The 15,578-nt window shown below is 40.5% G+C and overlaps 1 protein-coding gene across 1 annotated transcript in view; it reads right to left on the bottom strand.

Annotated features, from left to right (window-relative positions):
* Positions 1 to 9,826, bottom strand: part of LOC139468344 (polycystin family receptor for egg jelly-like) — a 53,704-nt gene extending 43,878 nt beyond the window's left edge. The window contains exon 1 of the mRNA XM_071250251.1: positions 9,716 to 9,826. Coding sequence (XP_071106352.1) covers positions 9,716 to 9,785 — 70 coding nt within the window. The 5' untranslated portion in view covers positions 9,786 to 9,826. The remainder of the gene's footprint in view (positions 1 to 9,715) is intronic.
* Positions 9,827 to 15,578: the final 5,752 nt, after the last annotated feature.

Raw genomic sequence — 15,578 nt, 5'->3', positions numbered from 1 at the left:
TGTTACATTGTAAGAGAATGTTGAAACTATCACACCGATACACAAACCAACTGCCAAGCCTGCTTATCCTGATCAGTCCAGTTCAATAAAATCGTCAATCCCTTGACAACTCACGTCTGCGTAGATATGTTTAAATATCATTGTGGAGCTGCCTTATGACGCCATTTTGAAAATGCTAACACATATCATTTTATCCCAAACTATGTGTTTGTAGCCAGTTGAAACAGGAATTGATGATTCCACAGTCCAATTTTAATCGTGGCACCCGATACGACTGGCCACCATCCAATTAGAGATAATTAATTAATATACAGTCATTGGTGTGATACCATTAACAAGGAACCTTAAGAAAACACACGTGAATGTGAACATGTGACAGAGTACAAACAATTGAAAACGACAAAAGAATAAACGCATTTCATCAGACATGGATCACTGCAACGATGGTTCTGTTCGAACAAGAACGAAGCCATGCATGACAATCAACTGAAGATGACAAGGAAAGTCTTTCGGGTAGTGCTCACGTGGTTTAAAGTGTTGTAGACGTATTCTGATGTCCTAATAAGGACTGTCTGTGAAACTTGACCTGCGTTTCCGTAAGGTTGATTTTACCGGGACTTCATATTTGACTGTGTCACATATCTATGTAGGCTACAAATTGACGTTGGCCTCCATTATAGTAATAGAGAGGTTTGACCCACTATTCGACATTTTTACAAACTGTTTAATCCTGTCACAAGTCTGGGATTTATTATCCAAAACGTGCATGTACTGCCAACGTTGATTTGAAAAGGCACGTGTGCGTGTGCGTAAAGTTCTTAATTGAATTGATTTCGGTGGACTTAAGTCAAACTTGAACTTTGTTGACATTTATCTTGTCAAAGTTATCATCCGTTATATCAGGCTGTTTCGGTTACGGGCAGGAGACATGTAAGCTTCCAATATCAACTTCCAGTTAACTCTCAGCTATCGCATGTGATTCACCATTTTTTCTGGCAATTCATGCACCATTACTGGGTCAAATTCCATCACCATTCCTTCACGTTTTCATCAAGAAGCAAATACACTGAAGGGAGTATGAGCGCCACGCAACTGTTGGTTGGGTGAAATGGGGTTCTACGTCGCGTCCAAGATTATTGCACTTACATAGTGACGTGCATGCACGTGTGTGTTTGTGTGTGTAGCTGCTTTTACTAATCCGGACTGATGCCGATTTATAGTGCTAGCTCACTGAGATACCATGCCGCAGTTTAACATGAATACCCCACTCAGACACAGTATACTGAGTCCGAGCCGACCAGTCTTTGTTTTAGCCCCGTAATGCCGAGCGCCAAACAGGGTAACAACAAGTACCATCTAAATACGTATTTGCTTGAACTTCAGCAATCTTAGAAAAGAACCAAGTTCAATTGTGTCCAGCATATCTTTAAAGGTTCAGGACAATTTGTTAGAAATGAAAGCAAATGTCATTCGAAGTCTACTGAGGCAACAATATGTGAAATGCTGGACTTCCTCATTGATAATATCTGTGCGAAATTTGGGGGTGAGACATTACGGCAAGAAGAAGACCATCTCCATGGGCATGGGCATCATCTGTTACGATGCAGAGTGTAGTAGTGGAGGTGAGGTGAAATGGGGTTTAATGTTTAACGTCGATTATTGCACTTATAAAGCGTACGTACGTGTGTGTGTTAGTGTGGCTGCTTGTACTAGTCCGGACTGATGCCGATTTATAGTGCTAGCTCACTGAGATACTATGCCGCAGTTTAACATGAATACCCCACTCAGACACAGTATACTGACTCCGAGCCGACCAGTCTTTGTTTTAGCCCCGTAATGCCGAGCGCCAAACAGGGTAACAACAAGTACCATCTTTTAACGTCTTTTGGTATGACGCGGCCGGAGATCAGGGAGGCAGACCGCCGCGCAACTGTAAACGCTACAGATTGCGTTCCAGTTGCGTTGATTACAGAACCATTAATACCGGCATTGATACTAGATTCTCTGAATGGACCAATGTCCACTGTAGCTCATCACTCACTAAGGAATAGTGGAAGGTCATTTTGAACGTCTATAAGATCATATTTGGACAAACAATTATATTTATTGTAGACGACACTTGTGATCACAACCTATGGACATTGTCTGCGGGTTGTCTTCATACTGATATTCATGTGTCTCGATATCTTGCTGGCCAGAACTACTTTCCACCACCTACGGCCGTAGTATACTCTTGTAAATTTAACATTGAAAATGTCGTCATTCCAGAATTACGTGAGGGAGAACTATTTTCTTGACTGAGATGTCGTAGCACATGACGTCACACCGAGTGTACAGTGACCTCGACCTTCAGCCGATTGAGCAGAACATACCCGCATGGGGTTATTAATGCAACTACTAGGGGCGGTCGGGTAGCCTAGTATTTAAAGCGTTCGCTCGTAACGCAGAAGACCCGGACTCGATTCCCCAAATGGGTACAATGTGTGAAACCCATTTCTAGTGTCCCCCGCCGTGATATTGCTGGGAAATAGCTAAAAGCGGCGTAAAACCATACTCACTCACTTACTGCAACAATGAATTTTAATGCTATAAAATAGACAATTATAAATACCCCTGTCGGTTTGCAGTCTTGTTTCATAATACAATCACAAATGCAAAACTCAACATGGAAAAATAGAAAATATTACTGTGATTCATCTAACTTTCAGTAAAAGACACTAGACTTGATATTCTACATATAATTTTTATCATTTTCTTTTGTTTTCTGATTTGGTATCAGACATTAGCGAGTCTAAGGGAAGAGAACTTCGCTATAATGATTATATATTATATAACATTAAGGAAATAAGAATTGTTTGAATTATCAAAATACACACCAAAACGTTTGACATATCATTCTGCATAGGAGATGTCGAAAATGACAAGGTCTACTTTCAATGTCAGGAAATACGGACAACGCACCACGCTATAATCGCACTTGAATATTTAGTTCAGATGTACTTAAAATCTCCGTTTCCTCTCACAAACGTCTTTCACCGCACTTCGTATAGTCGCAGATATGACACTGCGTACAGGTGGGTTCAAGGGGGCCTGGTGACTAATCGTTGAAATGGTTAGTTCGAGTCCGATACTTAAAGCGTGGCCAACATTGAAAGAACCTTAGCACCTGTCAACATTGTCTTGATAACCGTACTGAATAAGATATTCAAGAACTCTATACTTAACTGTAAGAACACTGAATGAGTTGCCTGTGCGTGATGCACGTGATATATAGTCTTCAAAAAACGAAACGCAAAGCCAGATTTGTGTGAGGTAGGAAAATACATTTATACGAGGAACCGTACAAGGTATTGAGCCAAAATGTCATGGAGAGAACACTTGGTGATTGTAGACATCTCAGTTATCGGTACATAGGAAAAGTCAAAGGTAAAAGTCAGCTACTATCAATAACGCGTATGTCCCCCTTTGGATTGATTGAGTGAGTGAGTTGGGTTTAACGCCGCTTTTGCCGCAGATTGCACTGGATAAGGCCCAAACTTTTCCTGCCATGATGAGAGATAACCACCCACATCACAACGCTACCCCCAACAAACCTGTCAACTTCATGTACGCAGTTTCCGGCCTAACGTTCTTCACGATGTCTGTCGACCCGTGCTCTCCATCCCCTCGACGGAGGAGAAATCTTGATTCGTTGCTGAACCAGACATCTCTCCATCGCAGTTGAGGCCATGTCCTGTGTTGACGACACCAATGCAGTCGTTGTTGACTACTATGTTATCGACTCAATATCACGCGTCGACCAGGATCTGCTGCTCTTAAACGGTTTTGTACGGTCTGTACGGAGAATCTGCGAAGTCCGGGTATTTGGGATGCGGTTTAGTCGGCTGTGGTTGTCCTTTCACGTAGGTGGCGCAGTCGGATGTAGCGATCTTGGGCGGGGGTAGTTACACTTTGCCGAACACGTTTTGACCAATGCTGTTGAAACAGATCCCATAGCCTTGTTATGGTGATGGGCGCTACTTTGAAAACCCTGGCTACAGCTGATTTTCCTGCCTTCAAGCGGACTATGACGTTGTTTCTTTGCACTTCTGTTAATTTTGGCATGTTGTTGAACTGTTAGTTTTCGATTGACACAGATGCCAGGCAATCAAAAACACTGCACTTTAGTACCGTTCATAGTGCTGCTGCACGTGGAGTACGTGCAGCTCCATTGACCTTTTGTTAATGCACTGGGTGCGTTTATCCGAATCGTACGTGTTTCCATACTAATGGTTTGCATGTCCTTGTTGTGATCATTTTGATCTTGGAAATTTGTCACTGACACTATAACACATTTAACCTCTTCATTTTGCACCTCTTACTTTTGCATTTTGCTTTTAATGCCAAAAAGATCCGTATTGCGTTGAAGAGTATATATGTTCCCTGTGCCAACAGCTCGTGCATCATGCTCCCTGACGACTTGGTTTATGAAATGCACGTTCCGAGGCAAATATACTGAACCGCAAAAGAAACGTCATATGGATAGACATTTGAGAAACCTTATTTGTCGAAACACTGTAAACAAACTTTGAGACATATTAAAAAGATGAAACTTGGCAAAACTGATCATCAAGGTTGAAAATAAAGTGTCAAATGTTCTTATAGTGAAACACGACACTAGTCTCTGAGAAAATTGCATCACAAGTAAGTGTCTCGTGTGTCAACCATGTTCATTGATGGAATGGATGAGCCGGTTGATGAAGGCCATTTGCACTTGAGCCCACACTCTGAGGAACGCCTGAAGCAGTTTAGCTGCAGTTGTTGGCCTCGGTCGGACGTCATTCAGCCGTCTTTGAATCTCGTCCCACAGGTGCTCAGTGGGAATTAAATCGGGACTGAGGGCAGGCTACTGCATGGTTCTGATGCCATTCTGCTGGAGGAAGTTTCTTGTTGCTCTCGCAGTGTGGGCACGGGCGTTATCATGCTGAAACTCGTGGTTGCGGCGACATGCCAAATGAGGTATGGCGTGTGGTCTCAAGACTTGATCAATGTACCGAGCTGCTGTGACACCATTGCCCCTCCCTGGACCGATGTTTTGGAAGACAACAGGGCCTACCCTCTGTGAAAAACCAATTCTACCCCACACCATGATGCTCGGACCACCCCACGAGTCTCTCTCAACAACACAAGCATCTGTATAACGTTCCCCACGGCGTCGCCAGATTCTCTCTTTGCAATCTGCTGTTGAGATACAGTAACGGCTCTCGTCTGAGAAGGGGACTCTTCTACACTGCTGGTGGCGCCAATGCTGAAGACGGTCCCGGCGATGACGTTGTGTCAGAATGGGTCCTCGGTGTGGCCTGTGACAGTGGAAGTACCTGCTCGTCAATCGTCGACGCACGGTGTCCGCACTAATGTGTCGCCGGTGTGGCCCCATGGTCTGTCAAGCTTTTTCCGCAGTAGCAACAAAGTGATCTAGAAGATGCTGTCGCACAATCTGACGATCCTGACGTCGGATGTAGACCCTTGGTCTTCCACTACGTGGTCGGTCATCTGTAGTGTTAGTGTTCTGGTACCGTTGCTGGAGCCTGTATATGGTCCTTACGTGGACTTGAAATGCATTGGCTACTTTCCGGGCGGTTTGTCCAGCTTGCAATCGTCCAAGGGCTTTGTGTTGCTGATTTCTTGTCAATCTTGGCATGTGGTAGAAATTCAATAACGAATGAATGTTATCCGATCTGGGTGTATTTGTATAGGGCAAGAAATGGGGGAACGCATGTGCATTTCAATTTGCACGGAACTTACGTGCATCGAGTTACCATGGCCGTTGCCGTGATGCGTTTGGAAGATCAGTTTTATTGTCATCTGCATTGTTCTTTTACCATCAAATTTAATTTTCCGGACAAGGAATTGTTAAATTTTAGAAACTTTGACCAAAATTACCTAGATATTTAAATGACAACTTTTCATGCAATGTTACTTGGGTGACGTTTCTTTTGCGGTTCAGTATATATACTAGCGGTAAAAAAGTGAATCATAAAAAAATCATATAAAAATAAAACTGCCATGGACTTTTCAGAATCATGCATGATTATCACCTGTACAAACACTGTCAAGATTACCCATCATCACCCTGGAATTGCACGTGCATCCGGGCATCAAATTCATAAAATTAATTCCATGAGTGAGAAATTCGTCACACATCCACAGTACACACGGGGTCAATTGAAACACAGAGTATATCGCTGAGGTGTATTAACACTGAAACGCAACTTATTAACGGCCAAACCAAGTAAACGTTCTGACACGCCTATAAAAGAGCGGTTGGGTGCAGTTGAAATGCTTGAAACTTGAATTGCTCAAAACGTTGTTGCTAGGCGTTTTGGTGGTCATCGTAACACCATACAATCACTCTGGGGTCAGTGATGGACGTCACCTCAGCAAGATAATCCTACCCGTCTGGTTCGCCTGCGAAATCGGTTTCAGACTGTAATTTTGACTGCCCGCAGCATTCCTGACTTACGTCCGATTAGTGCAAGAATTGTGAGGAATCGATCACGAGAGCATAACATCCGACCTCTACATCCAATTGTACTGCTACGTCATCAAACTGCACGCCTGGCATGGTCAAGACAACATATGTGGTTCAAGACGCCCGATTGAACGTTACGCTGACGCGTGTGTTGTTCAATGTTCTGCATTCGGTGGGCGGAGTGTAATGATGTTGGGAGGCATCAGAGAACCCTTCTTGTGGTCATCGATGGCAATTTGACATGTGTTCGGTACCGTGACGAAGCTATCCATCCTCACGTCGGCCCATCCCTTCAGAGTCATGGATGTCACATCATTTGATAGCAAGACCATGTACGCCCTCATGTTGCAACACGCTTGATCACAGACATCAATGGACAACAGAACATCCCCAAATCCCTTGGTCGGATGTTTCGACAGATCTGTCACCCATCGAACATGACATCCAACCAGTCGGTGACATTGGTCCAGCTGCGACAGGGCTTGCTCCAGGTACATTTAGGGGTACATTCAACAACCATGCTTGCCGTAAAAGGCGACTATGCTTGTCGTAAGAGGCAACTGACGGGATCGGGTGGTCAGGCTCGCTTACTTGGTTGGTGAATGTCATCGTATCCCAGTTGCGTGGATCGATGCTCATGATGTCCATCACTGGATTGTCTGGTCCAGACTCAATTATTTACAGACCGCCGTCATATTGGAATATTGCTAAATGCGGCGTCAAACAACAAACGAACAAACAAACGAAGCATAAACGGATTAACTATTCGTCTTGATGTTAGTAAATATTCCACACGATTTCTTCAATGTCGCCGTGACAGAAGACAACATTCGTTAGCCTTCGTTAGCCATTGTTAGCCTTCGGAACTCCTTCGTGAAATTGTTCCATTTTGAGGTAAAATAAATGTTGAAAAAGAAGTTCTGTTATTTTCATGTGGTGTTTAAAATCTCTATTTCCTCTCACAAACGTCTATGAAAGGCACATCCTAAATTCGCAGATAGGTGACAACGTACAGTGAGTTCACGGGGGCTGGTGACTAATCGTTGAAATTGTTAGTTCGAGTCCGATACTAAAAGCGTGGCCAACATTCAAAGATGTCCATTTCCTCTCACAAACGTCTATAAACGGCATTTCGTAAAGTCGCAGATAGGACACTGCGTGCAGGTGAGTTCACGGGGACCTGACTAATCGTTGAAATGGTTAGTTCGAGTCCAATACTTAAAGCGGGGCCAACATTGAAAGAACCTCAGCACTTCTCAACATTGTCTTGATAACCGAATTTAAGAAGATAGTCAAGAACTCTATGCTCAACTGTAAGAACACTGCGTGAGTCGCCTGTGCGTCGAAACACATTCTTTCGTGAAATTGTTCCATCATCGAGGAAAGTTTAAGGTTGAAAAAGAAGTTTCACCATTGTCAAGTGCTTAACAGGCCGTTAATGCCTGGTCAAAGACAAAGGAACCATGTTTTAAAACGATTGTGAGAGTGAGTTGGGTTTAACGCCGCTTTAAACTGGTATGAACCGAAGAGACGAAACAGATATAAGTGACCAGAATATCGGTATAACATATGTCATATTTGGATAACACTTTCTTAGTAAAGTACAGAATCTCGTACCTTTTGTTTTGGTTGAGTCCCGTTCGGAATTCGAACCCACACTCTAGGAGTGCGGCACATAATCGCCAGCACACAAAGTCAGCGACCGAGACTTCCACAAAAATGCAGGTCCGAGAAGTGGTAGTCTAGAGAATATCGGTACATTGTTCTAAGGTTATTCCCACCTTCCATCGGCCTTAATATATGAAAAGGGGTGGTAGGGTAGCCTAGTGGTTAAAGCGTTCGCTCGTCACGCCGTAGACCCGGGTTCGATTCCCGACATGTGTACAATGTGTGAAGCCCATTTCCGGTGTCCCCCGCCGTGATATTGCTGGAATATTGCTAAAAGCGGCGTAAAACCATACTCACTCACTCACAGTAATACATGAAACAAATAAACGAAATAAGAAAAGCTTTGGCCTTATACGAAAAGTAAAACCGTCAGGTTAGTCCTCTGACGTTTGACGTTAAATATATAGTTTGATTCAAGCTGTCCGTTTTTATAGTGTTTGTCAATGAAATGTTTAGTTTCATAACGTATCTACTAATATAAGCAAACTAAATTAAAACCATCAAATATGTAAAGATACAATGCATATATTCTAGCAAAGGCATTAAGACCGACGTTGCAAAGCGTTTCAAGATGGCGTCTTTGAAAGTCATGACTCGTGTTTGAGGCCTCTTGAAGCGGAGACAACACATACTAACTAACTTATAAATGTGTTACATCATCTTGGATCGTTAAAGAGACTGGAATAAGCATCATAGACTTGTGGTTAAGAGCATTAAACTACGACCCCGCCGGTGTAAGGTGAACGGACATGTGTCAGCATCCTTTACACATACGGTAAACTACGTTTATAACGAACACGCTTATAACGAACTGGCGGATGTAACGAACTCTTTTTGGTCCCGTCCATGTGCTGTATATATGCTATATATATACTAGAATATATGCTTATAACGAACTACGGTCATAACGAACAGAAATTAGTGGTCTCTTTGAGTTCGTTATAACCGTAGTTTACTTAACATGATTAAAAAGATATGCTAATAAAATTGCAAGTATATTTTGCAACGTGTTATGGTGAGACTTATAACTATAATATCGACTCATTTACCACTTTTGCATAATTGTTTAAATTATGTTAAGTGAGTGTTCATTATGTCAGTTGTGCCGATATCACTCAGAAAATATGAAATATGTTAACCAATTTTAAAAAAATATATCTTCACTGTAACATAAACTCGTCACAGCAAGGCCAAAAGAGTAAATCAAGTCTTTATCTACGAAAGAAAAACGCGTAAAAGATTCCGGAGAAATTGCAAAGGTGGGGATGAAAAGGGTTTAACCGTATGTAAGTTGTTTGTGACGACTTTCTTCACGCCCTTGACGCTAAGAAGGGTGAAGTTTGAAGAAGGCTTAAACGAATAACAAAAACCTGATACAATCCTTAACTAAGGTGAAAATGTTACATGACAGTGAACAGTCACGGCAGTTAACTTGATGCTATAATCCTTCTCTCGACTTAAACAAGTTTCATCTTCAGTTTTTCAAAATAGTACATGAAACGATGGAATAATATTTGAGTATGTAAGAGTATTTACCTGAGTATGTAAGAGCTGCAAAGACGAAGAACAAGACCATTAACGGTCCCGTCCCTTTACGACGAGCCATGTTTGTCACTGATCGAGTCTCGGCGCGAGCGTCAGCAGATCTCGTTCCCGACTGACACTCACGGGTGAAGCGAACCTCGTCAAACTAACGATTTTTCCCCATAGATCAGATCAATACGTCATATTCTGTTCATTATCTTAACAAGAGCCTGTTAATTTTTCAAACAGTCTCTCTAAACAATAAGAAAGTTATAACGCTGTTCGGCCAAGCGTTCATAACCAATGTGAGACTTGCGCGGGACCAAAGAAGACGCTAAGAGGCATTGTGTAGCTAGCTTCATATAAACAACAAGAAACAATACATCGCTATCTCGTTCGATAGGGGAAAGAATCGATCCCGTATTTTCACTCACGATGTCGTCTATTCTTTAAGTTATCATTTATAGATGTTACTTCTAACGCTAGGGAGTCATGTGTATAACTTCAGAGGGTTGCACTGGCAAACTGCGCCTCAAGTCGGTATTGACATTCACTCGGTTCTTCAGTGCGTTTAGAACATCATGTGTACGAGGAAAGAAAGAGGACATCAATACTTGAAGCTGGTTTTGACAGTTTATCTTGCATAACAAAAGCACATCTTATGAAAGCAACATTTCGTTGACAGTTATTTTTCCTTGTTTTAAGTTATTATCTTTAATATTGCAAAGGACATAATGAGAAGTATTAAGTCCACGTCATGTCATTGTTTTCTTGTTTTAATCCAAGTGGTATCAAGACCCTTAGCGTCCACCAAATCTAGCTTCTGAATAATGATCATGGACACTGGATGTGGACTAGTTCTGATTGGGAATGAAAGTGCCTATTCAAGTATATCTTTACTACAAACGTCAAAAGGTCAGAAATTACATTTAAGGAACCACTCGTAGCCATTCCACGGACATATATGTTCTCGTGCATATAAACCTTTCTTTAAAAGATTAGGCACCATCGACTTTAAAAAGAAGGATTCATCCTTGTGTCAGAATGTTTCAACAGTTAAGAGCATGTTTCTAAGAAAACGTCAGATTAACCTCACAGTTATGCATTTATTACACATTATTTCCCAAAAAACAAGGATAACTGACCAAGGAACATTTGTACAGTGCATAAGTTACTGATCAATATACAACTGACACAGGCACATATTCATATCCTGACACCAAACTTGTTTTTAAAATTTTCAATGATATGAGGTATTAGTTTTATGCTTGCTTAATCGAAAGCTCTCCACTTATAGCAGTCAAATTAATTTACTAATTATTCCAAGGCACAGGCTTTCATCTTATATCATATAATTTTGGATACTATAATAAACAGCTCCATCAAAAGTGGTAAATAATTGTCCAAATTTCACTGAGAAATGACATCAGAATTTTAAACGTAATATTCACCCCACAGCTGTGGCCCGCGCGAAATGTGTAATCAGCTGAAGAGATATATTTTAGTTCAGAATCACAATTCAAAATATTTAGACACAAATAAATGTGGGGTGGTTCTTGGATCAAAGGACGTCCATGTTGGCATAGTCTGTGTCTGTTGAGTATGTACTGTGTGATAAATGGGGTGGTTTTAATCATCATTATAATTGTTGATTATTTCCTGTTAGTAAAAGTGTGTTACAGTATAGTAATGAAGGAATGATAGTTATTTTCTGTTTTCTGTGCTAAATTCGTCTATTTTATAGATTGCACAAAACCAAGTAAACATGTATCTGGTTACTTGTCACTCCCCCATTTGTTGCACTATTACCCCCACCACACACCCCACACCCCTTCCATCAATGTTTTGGTTCGTTGTTTAACGCCGCACTGAGCAATATTTCAGCTACTATATGACGGGACCCATGAAGATCCGGGGTAGAATAGGTCTTCAGCAGCCCATGCTTGTCGTAAGAGGTGACTAATGGGAACGGATAGTCAGCTCGCTGACTTGGTTGATGCATGTCATCGATCCCAATTGCGTGGATCGATGCTCATGATATCAAACACTGGATTGTCTGGTCCAGATTCAATTATTTGCAGACTGCCGTCATATAGCTGGAATGCGGCGTTAAACAACAAACCAACCAAATCACCAACTATATAACGGCGGTCTGAAAATAATGGAACCAGACAATCCAGTGATTGATATCATGAGCATGATCTACGCAATTGGGATATGATGACATGCATCAACAAAGTCAGCGAGCCTGACCATCCGACCCCGTTAGTCTTCTCTTACGGCAAGCATGGGTTGAGGACCTATTCTAACCAAGATCTTCACGTGTACCCCATCAATGAGTATATCAGACGTTTGTGATGGGTTAATGGATACCACCAAACCATGAGTACCTGTACATATGATGCTACGCCCTTTTCATATCGTGATACACGTTGGTGCTAGGAAGTATTTATACCACATGCGAAAGGTATGCACTTCAGGTAAAATTCTGATTTCAGTTCATTAGGAGATAAACATACTGTGTTTTCAATGTAGAGCTAGGTTACCTGTAACCGGTAACCGCGCTAAATTGAATTTGGAACCTAACGCGCAGCGTGAGATTTCAAATGTTAAATTTAGTGAAGCGGCATGGGTTGAGTCCAGTGTTTTGAATGGGTTGTCGATCTGAATTACGGAATCACCGAGAAAGAATGTAAACAACCCTTCGGCGCTGCATATGCTCAAGTAGTTTGTATACACCGTAATACTTCACTCGAACATATGACAGGCATTGAAAGTATATAAGCACGGCATCTTGGTAAGCTAACATGAGCTGGGCATCCCTAACTAAGCTTTCGTTCTACACCGCGGGTCACCATTATGACGTCATATCTCATTGTGACGCCAAAACTATGACGTCACATTCGTATAAAGGGAAGCGCCAAATTGCAAGTTCTCTGTTGTCCCCAAATTTTAAAATACATTCTCTTTAAGATATATATTGTGTTTTCTTCACGAAATGCATTGCCACATTTATTTTGACTATTGTAGTAGCCGCAACTTTTCATTTTGTAACCTGTAATTGTAAATATAAATATTTAAATATGCCAACTGATAATGACTGAAAAAAGTACTATTCTATAAATATTAGCTTCCGTGGTGACGCGGCCGTCAAACCGGCTGTTTCAATCAGAGGGGTTTATTCTGATTTAATAGCCTCTGATTGACCAATCAGAATAGAGTAATTTCCAAAGTCATGGTAAAATGTCAGTTTCAGACAATATGGTAGTTTGATTCATCATGATTCCTTTCAAGAAAATTCGTTGTGTCAGTCGTGTTTTCTTCATTTACATCAATTCAATCTAACGTCAAAGCCTTTGGTGTATCCAAACGCATTTATCTGTTTGTACGTATGTAATGTATTTCATTTCTCTTACATGTGCACGTTTTATTATTCATGTTGCTTTACTAATTTAATTGTTATTCAATTGGTAAAGCCAGATATGTTTTCTATTTCATTCTATCATTTCTCGTTTGCCGTCGTTTCTAACTGGTCGAACAATATGACATTCCGTCCAACAAAGCGTATTGATTTACAGCAATGCCACAATAGTGCTATACGAACGCCTGGACCTTTGAAATGAGATTAAGCTTTAGAAACTGAGACAGATCCTACAACAAAGGTAGTCTTCGATTGTCGTGCACAACATGACAACAATAATCCATGTCAAGAGAGGTGGCATTAACACAGTTCATGTAAAGCAAATTTGTATAGGATTTCCCTTGATGTATTTTTTTGATGTATGAAATAAACATCAAATTCCAATATTACCAAGTTAATACTCATATTTAACATACAAGTTACATCCCTTTTATAAATATCTAATGTTGAATCTTTTCCTAAACCATATAGTTTGAAAAAAGAATATTGGTGACGTATTGATGAAGGAAGAATGCATTCAACTTACATTCAACATGAGTAAATGTTTTGTAATATATGCATCGATGAACTTTATATTACGATCATGTATCTTATACACTTATGATAAACAGTGCTGTTGTTTATCAAGAAATGTTACCCGAGTGTGTTTCTGTATAAACCCCTTAAATGTAGTTACTAAAGCTGTTTATCAGCATCTTATACTATTGCAGTGTTTTCCGTTCAAACATCTTCGATCTAGACCTATAAATACATATATTTTATTGCGTCGAGTATTAAGAAGGATGTGTACAGAGCTGCTGACTCAAACCGTGAAAGCTTTGGTGTAAAATGTGTATTTTATACATTCTATATTCACTTTCATTTTAAAATACAGTTTGTAAATATATTTACATGAATAATATGACTTAATCACTTTGGTTGAAAACCGAGAATGTCATTGGACAACCGGTAAGATTTTGATGTTTAATCCAAAGTGATACCTCTCATACCTAACCTTTATGATTTAAGGAATTAGGAAACGGTTTATATCACTGAATTTCAGGGGTCCATTCACGTAGTTTTCATCGCTGTTTTGCCTTTTGCCCCCAATGGATCAACACTAGTTGTTCACTGACGTTTACATTATTTATTACACATCGCAGTGTTATATATGTCATTGACATACCTTCTTGTACTGAATAAGGTATCTGGTACACTCCTTCTGATATTCAATCTCATGAAGTTAATATGAATACTAACTATACATATTCAATCACGAGGTGAGTTAAAGATGATATTCAGTAAGGAAGCATACATGTTATTTTATTAATAACTTTCTCACTTTCATAGTAACAGGACGGAAAAGTTCACTTATCTCTAACAAATGTTATATTTGGGATAACACTTTCTTAGTAAATTACAGTACTTTCTAGGGTTAAATCCCATAGGCGTAGTTTAAATCCCTGACTTTGTGTGCTGGCGATTAAGTGCCTTACTCTGAGAAGAGTGTGGGTTCGAATCCCTGATGGGCCTCAATCCAAAAAAGTACTAGAATTTGTAGTTTACTATGGAAGTGTTATCACAAATATAACATTTGTTGTATTGGACCACTTTCTAAAAAGCATTCTGTATTCATAGCTTTCGGCCATGGGAGCCGGCCAAGTTAAGCTTGTCAGAGGGGTACACAAACTACGTGATCTAAACTACCAGTTGACGTACTTTATTTTGTTTTGTGGAAGCTCGGTGGCTGAATGGGTTCGATCGCTGATTTTGTGTACTGGCGATTAGTGCCCCACTCTGAGAGTGTGGGTTCGAATCCCGGATAGGCCTAAACCCCAAAACGTACTAGAATTTGTACTTTACTGAGAAGTGTTATCCCAAATATAACATTTTTACATTTGACCACTTTGTAAATGATATTGTGTATTCATCACTTATCTCTATATTCATCTAAAGCCCTTGTACATGACATCACGTGTTATCCGTTAAATGAAAACATGAATATTGTCCATGTTGATCATTTGTATCTGATAGTGACAGAAAGAGGATTTTCAAAAATATCTCCCTACATACAATCATGCTGTTGATCTCACTGATCGCGAAGACAGTCGCAGGATGAAAGTTCTTTTACACTTTCATGAAATCTCAGTTCGATTCATACATCTTAATACAAGCATAAGTCGGGAATAAACTATTAGGTTATTTCTAAATGCCCAAACTGTTTTACTTTCTATGTGCATAACCTCATATCTCAACATCTACTGAGTGAACGAGAAGAACGTATTGATCAGAGGTAGAATGCAACTAAACAAGCACGTCTAACAATTGGAGATGATATGCGATGTGGTTTAGGTCAATACTAGTGTTTTCCTATCTGTTAGAACTCAAGTGTTTAACATTAAGCTTTCTTTGTAGCCTAAGCCTGGTATGTCGGCCATTTTGAGTCCCAATATTTTGTGACCATGGCGACGTGAC

The sequence above is a fragment of the Haliotis cracherodii genome, unplaced genomic scaffold (genome assembly GCF_022045235.1).
Source record: "Haliotis cracherodii isolate W230 unplaced genomic scaffold, xgHalCrac1.p SCAF_2, whole genome shotgun sequence".
In the NCBI taxonomy this organism is placed as follows: Eukaryota; Metazoa; Mollusca; class Gastropoda; order Lepetellida; family Haliotidae; genus Haliotis; species Haliotis cracherodii.
The sequence above is the reverse complement of the archived record's forward strand: the minus strand, read 5'-3'. Positions and strand labels throughout refer to the sequence as shown.